General features: G+C 42.6%; 1 protein-coding gene across 1 annotated transcript in view; it reads left to right on the top strand.

Moving 5' to 3' along the window:
* Nucleotides 1–13,081, top strand: part of znf704 (zinc finger protein 704) — a 63,902-nt gene that overhangs the window by 36,113 nt on the left and 14,708 nt on the right. Inside the window, exons 3-6 of the mRNA XM_031742308.2 lie at nt 7,044–7,147; nt 8,232–8,509; nt 11,731–11,831; nt 12,052–12,346. Coding sequence (XP_031598168.1) covers nt 7,044–7,147; nt 8,232–8,509; nt 11,731–11,831; nt 12,052–12,346 — 778 coding nt within the window. The remainder of the gene's footprint in view (nt 1–7,043; nt 7,148–8,231; nt 8,510–11,730; nt 11,832–12,051; nt 12,347–13,081) is intronic.

The following is a 13,081-nucleotide window of genomic DNA, read 5'->3' as shown; positions in this document are numbered from 1 at the left end:
TGCTCTGCTTTAATCTGACCCCAATGGTTTTATGGAAATACAGGTTTTTTTGTTTTGTTTTGTTTATGCGTGTTTACCAACAAAGAACCGCTATCAGCAACATCTCTGAGCGATGCACACAAGCATGTCAAAGAAATTCCTGAGCGTCTCCCTTCACACACACCTGCCAATCAAAAGCTGTGCCCTTCATGCATGTTAGCTCCGTGTCATTCGCAGATGCCTTTGGCAGTTTGTGTGTGTTGGAGAGAGGGGAGAAAATCAGATAAGCAGATAGCAGAGGAGGAGCTCTCTGATTTATAAGAGCGTATTGAGGAGGAAATAGACTTCATAGTCCAGTGCTTGTTATAAACGAGCAGACCACCCCGCGCCACGCGGCATCAAAGAAAAGGAGCCAAAGCGAACGCGTGCACAAAACACACACACACACACTTTTAACTTCGCTCCCACCGTGATCCATGGCAACAGAAAGTCAGAGAAGCTCAAAGTGCAGGAGTGAAAAGTGAGAGAAAGAGAGTCCAGCAGGGGCGAAGGGAAGGCGAGGAGACGGAAGAGTGTAGGAGTCGGGGGGGCGGCGAGTGTGCTTGGCAGCGCTGGCCTGTGTTTCAGGGGAATTCCTGTAACCCACCACACCTTTCAGCTGCCTTCATTAAAAATGACTGATAGTTTTTGGGTGATATATAAAGTAAAGCTACCAGGCATTTGTGCATGTTTGTGTATATGTGTGTGTGTGTGTGTGTGTGCAGACTGACCTTGGCCCAGTTAGTTTGAAGGCATTTGGGAGGAAAAGAAAAAGGGAGTGTGGAGAAAGAGAAAACAAAGATTAGAGATTTTAAAGAGTCTGTGTCTCTGACAGGATCTTGTTATTCACTCTGACCAGAGGATTTTTTCTCATTAACTGTAAAAAGGAGGAATGTTGAATTGAGTGTGCACGGCCAAATTCTGGGATAACGAGTGATAAGGAGCGTTTTGTGCGAACTTGTGGGGCTTTTATTTGGTATATTTGGCGTATGAACTCTCCCTGTGACTATCCCTTGGAATAAAGGGAAAGTCTGTTGAACTCACATGGTGGCGTTTACCTTAAATACTGAGATAAAACAGCAAACTTAACCCGTTCATAAGACGTTTATCCTTTTTCCACCTTAAAAAAAATCACGTATTTTCTTTCATTTGAAATTAAAAAATGTGATGAAAAACAAAGACCAGGCATCCATTTCTTTGTCTTCCATCTACCTGTCAAACCGCGGTGGCCACGGTAACATGAGCCTCCTGTTATTGTCTCCCCTCCTCGCTGCTCCTGCCTGGTGTTTTGTTTGAAACCAAACTCTCCCCGTCCCCCCTCCATGGCGGCGACCTGACTTCACACATAAAAAAAAAAAAGCACAGCACGTGACCCCGCTTCCCGTCTCATTTGTTCTCATGGAGGCCCTTTGTTTTGTTGTATTCACTGGCTTAAAAAGAGTAGGCACATCTGGCTGTGGAAGTACAAGTTTCACCACTTGTTGCATACACACACACATGCACACATATTGGCTAACCGCCACATCTCCATCCAAGCTCATCACAGTCCCCTGTAGAGGGAGCTGTTGTTTTATTTGTGCCTTCATTCCCACAGAGGGTTAACACCATCTGATCCCTACTTCTAATTTTAAATTCTTTAGTTTCTAATCTGTCATTTCCAACATATGTTCATGATTTTCCCAGCAGTCGGGCAGTGATCTGCAGGTCTTTGTGAGACGATGAATAGCCCGAATCAACTTCTTTTCTGTTTTTGCTTTATGTTCTCTTCAGCCCATTAACCAGTCTAAGCTTATCTAATAATATAAGGTGAATAATCAAAAGAAAAACCTTGCCTTAGGTCTGTGTGGGAGTGGGCGCATATGGGAAAATTCTGCCCTCAAGCCTTTCTGTCAGAGTCGCTCTCGCTGACTTGTTCAGTGTTGAAAGACTAAGAAATTCTTCTTAACCTAACCAGGTGTGTAAACTGCATCAGAACACAACAAAGACTAAAGCGAGTCTTCGGATTGTGGACTGTGTGTATTTTGAGACCTGCCTGACCCTCCTGTTGGTTTGGCGTTGCACCTTATTGGTTCAAGAAGCTTGCAGACTTATTTTTCATAAAGCTCCAGTGAGAGCGCAGAAAGTGCATATTTCACTTGCTTTAATGGATTGTCCTTAGAGATTTTCCGATATGTGATTGCACACAGTCTGTCTGACTTTTTAAAAAATTGTTATTATTTTTTTGTGGATGGTTGAACAAAAAAACAATTCTAAAAACATACAGACCAAAATAATTAGATTTTTTAATTTAGAAAATTATAGCAGCGTATTTATTTATATTTATAAAAAATTATACACAGCCACAGTTATGTTATCTTTTGTGTTGTCTTTCTATTTTTAATTAAAACTTTAGCAACTTTAGCACTACCGCATGCATTTAAATTTAGAGCTGAGGGCAGGAAGGGGTAAAAAAAAAAGCAACATGCAGGTTTATAATTACTCTGCTGCTTTAAAATAAAGTGTGATACTGTATGTGTCTTTATAATCTTATAATCTTATGGGTCTGTTGTCAGTGGACAGTGATGTACACTCTTATTTAGTTTCTGAAATAAATACCAGCCAAAGTCACTTAAATCACTTTTCCTCCTCATCCTGATGCTCCGGTTGAACTTCAGCAGATCTCCTTGGCCTAAATATATTGAGTTGCTGCCATGTGATTGGCTGATTGGGTTTGTGTGTTGAACAGGTGTACTTAATGAAGTGCCGGGTGAGTGTATGTAAATGTGAAATGATCTCGTAGGAGGGTTGTCCATGAACAGTGACATATTTGCATTTTTAGAGTAAAAGAGCTCAGGGGCAGCGGTAAAGTGAAGAGAGGTAATTCAGTTTGGTAACGCTACTTGAACAGAAGTATCGGTTAAAGCGTCCGCGGCCTTTGTTCAGGTCATTTTAAAAAAACAAAAAAAAAACCTTATCAGTCTCTAAAGGTTTAGCAACATTAACAGCATCTATAGTGTAAACTCATTTTCCATTTATGAATAGCCAGCAGCAAGATAAAATTACATGGATCCATTTCATGTTATCTGCATTAGTAAACAAGCCCTTTACCTCCTCTCTAGTTTTCTGTTGATGAAGCTATACATCCAAGATAATGTTCCCTTTAGGAAGCCCCAGGGATCGGATATGGGAAGATGTTTTATTACAAATAAAGTGAAGTAAGAATATTAAAGCGCACAGAGACGCACACAAACATGCCAGGGTATGAAGTTCATTTTTCAGAATTCACTTACCGATCCATTAACCATCCCACCCTGTCTCCTGTGTCACATGTATCATGTGTTTTAGCGGGCCTCTCTCTAACACACACACACACACGTGCATGCATGCTCTCCCCGTGTGTTTAATTACAGCCATAATAAGCACTTGGATGGAAACTAAGTTTGATAAGGCCACTAATGACAAATGCGATTTGGGAAATTCCCTTTTCCCGCTCTCTCAGCTTCCTCCTCGTCATCTCATACATCACATCTTAATTATGAGTCTTCCTAATGTGTTTTCTTGGGATTTACTCTTTCATATTTCAAGATTGACAAAGCGCCCAGCAATTACTGTCTGTCGTTGTTACCGTGGATATAATATCTACAGTCACATGATGGCCTCCCAAGGTGACCAGGAAGTGGGTTTTTTTTGTTTTTTTTATGGCGATGTTGGGGGGCTGGGTGGGGGAGGTGGGGGGGTCAGGGGTAAAAGTGGCATTTGTGCGTGCAGCTCCTTTTCTTGATTTATGTGGAGGCTGTAATGACATCATATTCAACAGCCGAAAGGGTAATAAATTACATATCAGCTAATGGAGGCTGAGGCTCTTCCTTTGTTAGCGCGCTCCTGTTCTCTGCTCACATCGCTCTTTTCTTTTCCCCTGTGAAGTAAATACGCTTTTAATTACTTTCACATAAATTTTAAAGTGTCGTTTATTCACAACGAAACTACTGACAAGAAGATGCTGGCTTTAAAGAGCCTCTCTACAACGTAAGCCTGTTGTTGCATTTATATTTAACTTCTTTTTTTCTTTTTTCAATGAAAAGTCAAGAAATCTCTTTTAAATAAAGCTTCACGTGTTTTATGTTTGTGAAAACTGCTACTCAGATCTGATCGGCAAAGGTTTTTTTAATCAAAATTGTGTACAATTGACCCAGTGCTGGATCTATTTTAGGGAAATCATTGTCAGTCATAGCACATCCATGATTTTCTGGCAGCATTATAATAATAATCGTCATTTACGGAAGGTCTGATGCACATATAATGCACATATTTCGGTCAGAAAAGGTAAAACATACTCCCTTAGAGATTTGCCTGGCAACCACTGGTCTATGGAAAGCATTTCCTGACCGGAGGCAGGTGGTTGCTGGAGGTTACTGGAGGTTGCTGACAGTCGCTGTGAAGTAGATTGCTAAAGTCCTAGTCACGCCGTCCTCGAGACCACCTGTCAATGGTGAAGTTGTTGAGTAGCTGCTGGCAGTTGCCAGCATGAAATTGGTCGTAAGAAGGAATAACACGCTGGAACAAAGTCCTCCCCACAATCACTTTGGTCACGAGTAGATTGCTGCGAAAGCCATGCTGTGCAAGAAAGACTGCAAATGCTTGCAAAGGTGTGACGCAAACCAGAAACTGTGAACGCTCACCTTCAAAGTAAAAGCTGCATCTTTTGCTGAGGCATAGCTTTAAAAATTTTAAGGTGAAGGTTCTCTGTTTCCAGTTTGTTTCACACTTTTTCATTAAAGCTCAGAGAGTAAATGGTGAGTCTTTGCTGATCACTTGGTGTCTTCAATGCAAACCCTTGGCGACCGTGTCAGTCTGCTAGGGACCAAAGAGATCACAATAACTTTTTGGCGCTGCACCCTCACTGTGACCACTTTCACCTGGTAATGGGGAGGAGCCTCCAGCAAACACTCACCAACCTGTCAGGATATACACGTTTCCCTACCCTGACTGGTCTCTAGGCCAGTGTGGTAGACACATTGCTGATCAATGACTGATCACACTTCCTCTCTTGTTGCTTCCCAGAAGCCCACTCTTGAGTCAGCGAGAACGCTCTTCTGGGCAATGAAACCCGCTTTTAATTAACATTTAGTTACCGTTTCACCTGAGACCACAGATTTACTTACTACCTTCCAGTAAGCATTCCCAGTAGAGATCATCTATATATGTTTGAGTGTTTTCACTGCTGCATGGACGTGACCCGTCAGTGGCTCATCAGAGTGCAGTCATTAAACAGCTGCACTCTTCTTTAAGTGAATAAACAGTCGTCTTTCTCCATGTATAAACATTTTAGGAGAGGTGTCAATTACACTGACTTTAAAATTTCTTTCTCCTTTTCCTGCAGCCAAAGCAGCAAAACCGCACCTTGTTCTTCTCTGCAGGCCGGTTCCACTCTGGAAAACTTTTGGCAGATAAAGCTAGACTCACATTTTGTTTCCTCTCTGTATCTACACAGAAAACGGATGCATTTAGTAACCTTAAGTTTCCACGTCAGCTGTGTTTATTGGCTTCTTAAACTGAGTCAACTTGAAACCGAGCGTGTGTGCCTCAAAACCCTTCCAAAAATAAACACTGAGAATGACACCTAGCCTTTGACTGTGGTATTCAGCGGTGGGTGTGACAGCGGTGCTTTGTTCTGTCCATTAGAAGAGGCGGTGAATGTTATTACATGTCCCCAGTCTCTCATTTTTCCATCCTGCCCTGTTGTTTTATTTTTTTAACAGTGGGATCATGCACAAAGCGGAAAACTGCAACACTGCAGAGACGTTCAATATTGAATTTTTTATGTGACTTCCTCTTATTTCTTTCTCTTTTTTTTTGCATGCATCAGTAATGATGCTGGGTGTTGTTGTTATTGTTGTTGTTTTTTTAACAACACAGGTAAAGTGTGTAATGTCTGCAGCCTGCAACATCCTGTGCAGTTTCAGTTTCCTACTTTTTATTTGTATTTTATTTTGTTTTAAGCTGACTCAAAAGGACATTTCTAGACCACTGAAACTGCACTATACTTAAATTGCATGCACAGGAAATTTCCTTCTTGCTTTACCTGTGGAAATTGGGCTATACGGTCTCTCTCCTTCTTTTCCTCTCTTTAAGCAGTGTGGAGCAGCGTTACATCTGCCTGCATTTTCTCCTTGGCTTGCGTTTGTGTAGCCTCCAACAGTAATTTAAAAGTTCGACAGTGTTTATTTCTACAGCTGTGGCATATGTGTACCAATTAAAACAGAGTATAACGCAGTATTTGATCTAAGCGGCTATTAAAGACTAGGTGCATGTCATGTTCTTCTAAGCCAGCAGAAGAGTTCATCATTGTTATAAAAATTGATTTTGATCAAAGACTCGCTTGCTCAGGGATAAAACACACACATGCAGTTGTCACAGTAATAGCGAGCATGTACTACAGGTATACGGTGAGAAATAAAGCTATTGACATCTCTTTGATCACAGGGATTGCCTCTCTCTTAGGAATACATGCCTGAAGATTAAGACGCCCATCTTGCAAGTCTACAGTTTCCGCAAGCCAATTAGACGAAGTGAAAGTCTCTGCAGTGTGTGTAAAACTGCACACCAGTGTCGTGTTTATGATATGGGCTCTAACACCGTATCGTTTCAGATTTATACTTATTTTTGTATCTGTGCGGGTCTTCTGTTAACTGTTTATTTTTCTTAATGGTGTCTGGGTGATTGCATCAGTCAAACAAAAAACCCCAACTTGAATGTAATTAGCAGTTTTTGCTGCAGTCATCGCAGCAGCATGGAAACCTCAAGGTCTGCTTTCCATCTAAAAACACCAGGCCAAGGAACGCGAAGAAGACAAACACATGTTGAGCTCTCGAGCTTCCTGTAAATGGTAATGTGTCTGTAGTGTGTTTATTGTTACCCGTTTTAAAAAGAAAAAAGTGTAATTGTCTGGACTTTTATGTGAAGAAGAGAGTTATAAGGTCTTTCTCTTTAACTGATTGGAAGCAGAAGATGCTCAGTAAAGTTTTCTTTTGTTTCTGTTTCCACAGGCGGTCGGAGGAGGAAGTGGATATGGACAAAGTGACGGCCGCTATGGTACTGACGAGCCTCTCTACCAGCCCGCTGGTGAGGAGCCCACCTGTGAGAGTCAGTGGTAAGCATCATTAGTGCTAAATAAACAGCCGTAAGTAAATATTTCCTTTTTATGTGTCACTTGGCTATTTTTCTAATAACATAGCAGAAGTTTTATGAAAAGCGAACTAAAACAAGTCGCTGAGCCCGTGCCAATAATTTGTGTGTTTTCCTGTACGCTGAGTTTCATTCCCTCACAGCTGTTATCTTGTGAATGCATGTGGAAGCTTAAGGTTGATAAATTACTGCCACCTGCTGTGCTGTAGGATCATCTCATCAATGAGCTGTGGAAATCCAAAGAAAAGCACAATGAGTCTGGATCTCTGCCACTCGGCATAGTGGCGGAAGTCCAAAATGCCCCATAACTGCAATCTCGTGAAACCATTTAGACGGTCTTTGCAACCCTCCTGCTGTCCTTTCAGCTGAGCAGATGCGCAGCCAACCACCGTGCACGTGGTGTCACTGCCGTACGTCATGCGCAGATGAACAAACTGGACTTTAAATGCTAACTGTACACTTTTTATCTAAATGTAGTCATGTAGTTTGAGATCACACAGCGTGCACGGAACACAGCACTACTGATATCTCTCAAATGAACCAATAGTCTTGTTGTTCTGACCACTCAGAACCTGTGCTGCTAGTGAGCCACTTCCTCTTTTATGTTAAATGTTCTGCCGAACAAACAAGTGAAGAGAGAAGAGAGAGGCACCCTGCCAGGAAGCAGCTTCACTAAACCAAACTGGGTCTCTGTCTCTCTCTCACACACACACATGAACACTCTGCAAAGTTTTCCCCTGCTTCACTAAGTGAAATGCCTTTTGTGGCTGATATTCAAAAGAAACTCTTCTTTGATCTTAAAAAAAGGAGACCTTGGAAGTGTCTCGGTGGGATCACACAACAGGAGAGTAACCTTTATTTTCTTGTGTCATAGTGAAGACTGCTTCTGGGAGGCTCTTTTTTTGTGAAGTGCAAATATAGCTGTCTGAACCTAATTGGATGTCTTGATCTCATCCTTTGTTGTGTTTGTAGCATTTACAGATATAACTGAAGAAGTTTGTGCTTTTGTTAGATAAACTCTCAATCTCCTGTTCCTCTGTGTCTCTTAGAGGGTCTGAGTGGATCATGGAAAGACAACGGCTCGGCCGGACCCTTCACCCCATCGAGCAACAGCTCCTCGGGGGGCTACTGGAGCTGGTCTGCTCCGAGCGATCAGTCCAACCCATCCACACCATCCCCACCGCTCTCTGCAGACAGCTTCAAGCCCTTCCGTGTACCCAGCCTGGGAGGGGTGGGGCCTGGCCCCGCAGGACCTGAAGACCCCATTCTGGATGAGCAGGACGGGAGCAGCCTGCTTTTCGATGAGCCCATCCCTCGCAAGCGCAAGGTGAATACCGTTAGCTGGGCAATAATCCTGTGTGCGTTCTCCCTCGATACTCCGGCTTCAGTCCAAAGACATGAGTTTAGTGGGGTTAGGTTAATTGGTGATTCTAGATTATCCATGTGAATGTGAGTGTGAATGGTTGTCTGTCTCTCTGTGTTAGCCCTGCGGCAGACTGGCGACCTGTCCAGGGCGTACCCTGCCTCTCACCCTGTGATCTTGATGCACTTCCCCTGTCTGACACCGATGGTCTTTTTAAGGCACATTTCTTTTAAAGAGAGCGTGGAGGAGGGTGATGCCACTGAGGTGATCATATTAGCTATATCCTTACTCAATGACAGAGCCAAGAGTAGGACAAAAAACACATGAAACAGAGTGTTTATAGCAGACTGCAGCCTGAGCCGACTCCCTGTGAGGGATTACTTGTACATGCGTTGACCTCGTTATTTGAAATCTTTAATGCGAGCATCACTGCTGTACGGGTAAAATCATATACACAGAAAACAAGGACAAGCATCAATTGCCCCTTTAAAATGATGAAAACCACTTCACGCTGTCACAATGTTTTCCCAACACGATTTTTCGAGTCAATTGAATTTATGCTAATATCATCTCGATGGCGCTGTAAATTTAGTAGAAAAGAGACGAAGCCGATAAAGATTTGAATCAAACTCGGCTTTAATTTTTGTTACTGTGTGTTTTTAGACTCAAAATACTGTTGAAGAACTTTGTGATATGGTTGTATTTCTGATACAACCATATTAACATGGTAGCAGTTATTAAGTGTTCAACATCAGCACTGTTACGGGGTTAAGGGAAGGAGATATGATGGTGTGTTTCCCAGGTGGTTTTGTGCCACTTGTGGCTTCACTTTTGTTACCGTGTGGTGCATTAAAAGCTTTTTTTAAAGGAAACAGTCGCACTCATCCTGATAGCACGCATATCTGGAGGTAAGAATAAAGGTCGTGAACTTGTCTTTGAGATCCCGCCACATGTACATGAGCTGGTTGATTTCTCTTCTGCAATATTAACCTGTGAGGTTACGGATGTAATTTAGTTTCTGACTGATAGGCGGAGAGTGAAATTGGACAGGAAAGGACACAAAGCCTTTTTTGCTCCGGTCTTGAGTTTCGTGTCACGCGTCCTCGCCACACACACACTTTCTTTCACACTAATCATTTCACCTCGTCTCATCACCACGCGCCACTGACAGCTCATCACATCTACACCACGCTGTCACTCGTTATTTTGTCCGACGTATATTGCGTCGCTCTCTCTCTCTCTGCCTTCATCTCGGGGCTCTCTGCTTATCGGCGCTCCTGTGTGCCAGTTTGCCGACGGTATCATCCATCTACCCCTCCTTTCATTCTTTCCTCTCCCCTGCTCTCGCCTCTGTTTTCTCCCCTCTCTCTTCCGTTCTCGCTGCTTGAGTGTGTCCTCCCCAGACATTTGTCCTTAATAATTACTTCCTCAGCCTTCACGTGTAGCTCCCCTCAAAAACAGTAATGATTTTAATACCCTCAACGGCAAACAGAAAAGAGTCTGCCGGCCCTCTAAAAAAAAAAAAAGAAAAGAAAAGGGAAAAAAAAATCGATAGACTCTTTAGTGAGCTCCACGTTGGCGCAGTGTACTCGGTTAATTGGGAACATCACAAAGAAGGGCGTGGAGGGAGGAGAGAGAGAGGGAGAAACGGGAAGAGAGATGAAGGTTGTGGATGAAAAATGAAAGAGTGACTAACAGGAATTACATGAAAAAGGAATAGAGCGCAGACGGAGGCATGAACAGCGTCTCCGAAAGCTTGGATAATGTTGGCTTAACAAGTCGCACTCACACAATCTATACGTGCAGATGCCAGGCTTCCTGGTGAACTTATCTACATGCTACTCGCGTGCTCTTGTTTTTCTCCTGGCAGCGCCGCACCGTTTGAGGCTCCCCATTTAATTAACTGTGAAATGTTGCTTTAAAGGGGCGCACACGCTCGCCAACACACAAAATCGGCTTTTGTTACGCAAAGACAAAACAATGCAATCGGGGGATTGTTGTGTGTATGTGTGAGAGTGTGTTTCTGAAAGACAGAGAAAATTAGAAATAAAACATGTTGTCAAAATTAAATCAGCCTGCGCAACAATAGTTTGACAGACGTGGCTATAAGACCGTTTATAATAGCTCGGAGCGAGAGTGCAGGAGGGCAGGGAGGAAGTTCACGGGGCTCTTTTACTCCATGAAAACAATACACGGTCTCTCTAGGACGCCGGTGGTTTAATTACATTAGGCAGATCAGAGATACTGGAGCATCACCGCCATTATGTCCACGGTAACACCAGAGATAGATGCTGCATTAAAGCTGTATGTCTATTTTGTTTTCCTCCCTGGTTTTATTCTATGTAATTTCAAATCACAGCATATCTCATGACACTTTATATTGTAACGCTAAGACTTCAAATATGGTATCATAAACTGATCACTCTGTGATGAAAATGAAGGCGCTTGCGTTTTTAAAGTCCTTTAAATCCTTTAAATTCCCAACGTAAACATGGCATATCCGCATTTTAATCTAGGACAGGTATGACGTTGAACAATGAATACCAGCAGGGTGTTAGCGAGGCAGTGCAGCAGCATGTTTAATCTGAGAAATTTCATTTATCTCCATATATCGCTTTAATTTTGTAAATTCTGGTTATTTTACTCTAAAAACAACCCCTACATCAGAATTGGTCATTTCTATGTACGTGTTTGTTCGTTTAACATAAAATGGCATATTATGCATTTGTAAATTGTGATGTGCAAAAGAAAGTGCAAGTTGCAATTTAAATTTTACACTTTTTAAATGGAAATAATAGTATATATAATAACCAGTGGATATTTTTTTGTACCTACTTTGCTACCTGAACGAATTTTCATTTCTGTGCAGCCTTAAATGAACTGTGATGTTATCAATGAGTTTATACTGTACATTCACCACTTTATTAGGTACACCTGCTCGTTAGTGAAAAAGGGTTTTTTTATAATCTATAAAATGATATTTTTTGTAACCTTTATCTGAACACGTTTGTAGTGCGGATAAACTTTTTCTGTGATAATGGCAGATATTAAAAAACATCCTTTAGAGAAAAGAAGCTTTCATGTTTATGATTTCTTGTTATGTACCCTGCAGTTGTTGCGTGTGACTCTTTGAAGTTGGCATCAGAGCGCCAGCGAAACACTGATGTGCTGTGTGTCTCCTGCAGAACTCCATGAAGGTGATGTTCAAGTGCCTGTGGAAGAACTGCGGCAAGGTGCTGAGTACTGCCGCTGGCATTCAGAGACACATCCGCACCATCCACCTGGGGTAAGACACAGACACTCTGCATACACACCTGAGATAAAGTCCACTCAAAGCTTCTAAAACAGCTCTGCGGCTCATATCCTGCCTCTGGTTAATGACTTACGGGTTATCAGCAGAGTAATATGTCCCAGTGATACTGGATAGATGGCAAACTTGACCTTTAGGTGGAGATTTACATTCATGTTGTATTTCTGTCTGTCTTGCCCCTGCGCTCGTCTCCCAGTCGTAACTGTGACTCAGACTGCAGCGATGGCGAGGAGGACTTCTACTACACGGAGATTAAGCTGAACACGGACTCGGTGGCCGACGGGCTGAGCAGCCTGTCCCCAGCTTCGCCCTCTGTCCTGTCTCCCCCGCCTCCTCCCCCGTCTCCTCTCCCCTCTGTCAGCCAGCTGCCAGACTCCCATAAACCGACGCAGCCCTCTGACACCAAGGAGCCCCACGCCGGCGGCACCACGCCGCTCAGCCGCTCTGCACCCAGCGCTCTCTACCTCATCCACACGGACCATGCCTACCAGGTGATGAAGACTGATGTGCTCTGTATACGTCCCGCAGTTTCTCACACATTACTATCGAGGTCCTTGTTACGCTGACGATGTGTCACAGTGTTCGTAAACACACTAAAGATCTCGCAGCGACTTGTGCTCCCTCCCTCCCTATAGCAGCTGTGCTAACAGTTGCGGTCTATCAACACACAAGCAGCAGGTTTGAATAATTAATTAAAGGTTGAAAAATGACACAATTTATCTATTTTAGCCTCGGTTTTTAGATTATTGTTTGAAGAATAACCGCCATTAGCTTTCCATTAATATCTGTGCATCTAATATTAATGCAGAGCTGCACGCTTTAGGTCTAACATGAGTAGTTATGTTTCTGATGAAGGCCAAAAATCTGCCTTGAAAAAAACCTTCTTTGAATAAACTATATTTATCCGACCATTAAAATCTACCTCACCTAGAAAATAATAAAATCAAGAGTTTTTTTTAACAGAAAAATGTAATAGTAAACTTGGTGTCAGAAAAGATGAAGAGGTCCTACCTCCAGCCAATCATTAGCCTGCAGTATACACATAGCCTGTATGTAAAAGACAGGTGTAGTTTCTGGGTAAAAAAAGTGAAGTCATTCACCTGCCTTTTTTTCTAATGGCCAGCAGGGGGAGACTCCCCTGGTTCCAGTTGATACTAAGTCTATGGGGAAAAGACCCTCAGCTCTGTTGGTTGTGACATCATTAACACTTTTCTGATTAGTTTATG

The sequence above is a fragment of the Oreochromis aureus genome, linkage group 22 (assembly GCF_013358895.1).
Source record: "Oreochromis aureus strain Israel breed Guangdong linkage group 22, ZZ_aureus, whole genome shotgun sequence".
Classification (NCBI taxonomy): domain Eukaryota; kingdom Metazoa; phylum Chordata; class Actinopteri; order Cichliformes; family Cichlidae; genus Oreochromis; species Oreochromis aureus.
This window is presented reverse-complemented; position numbering and strand designations above follow the sequence as displayed.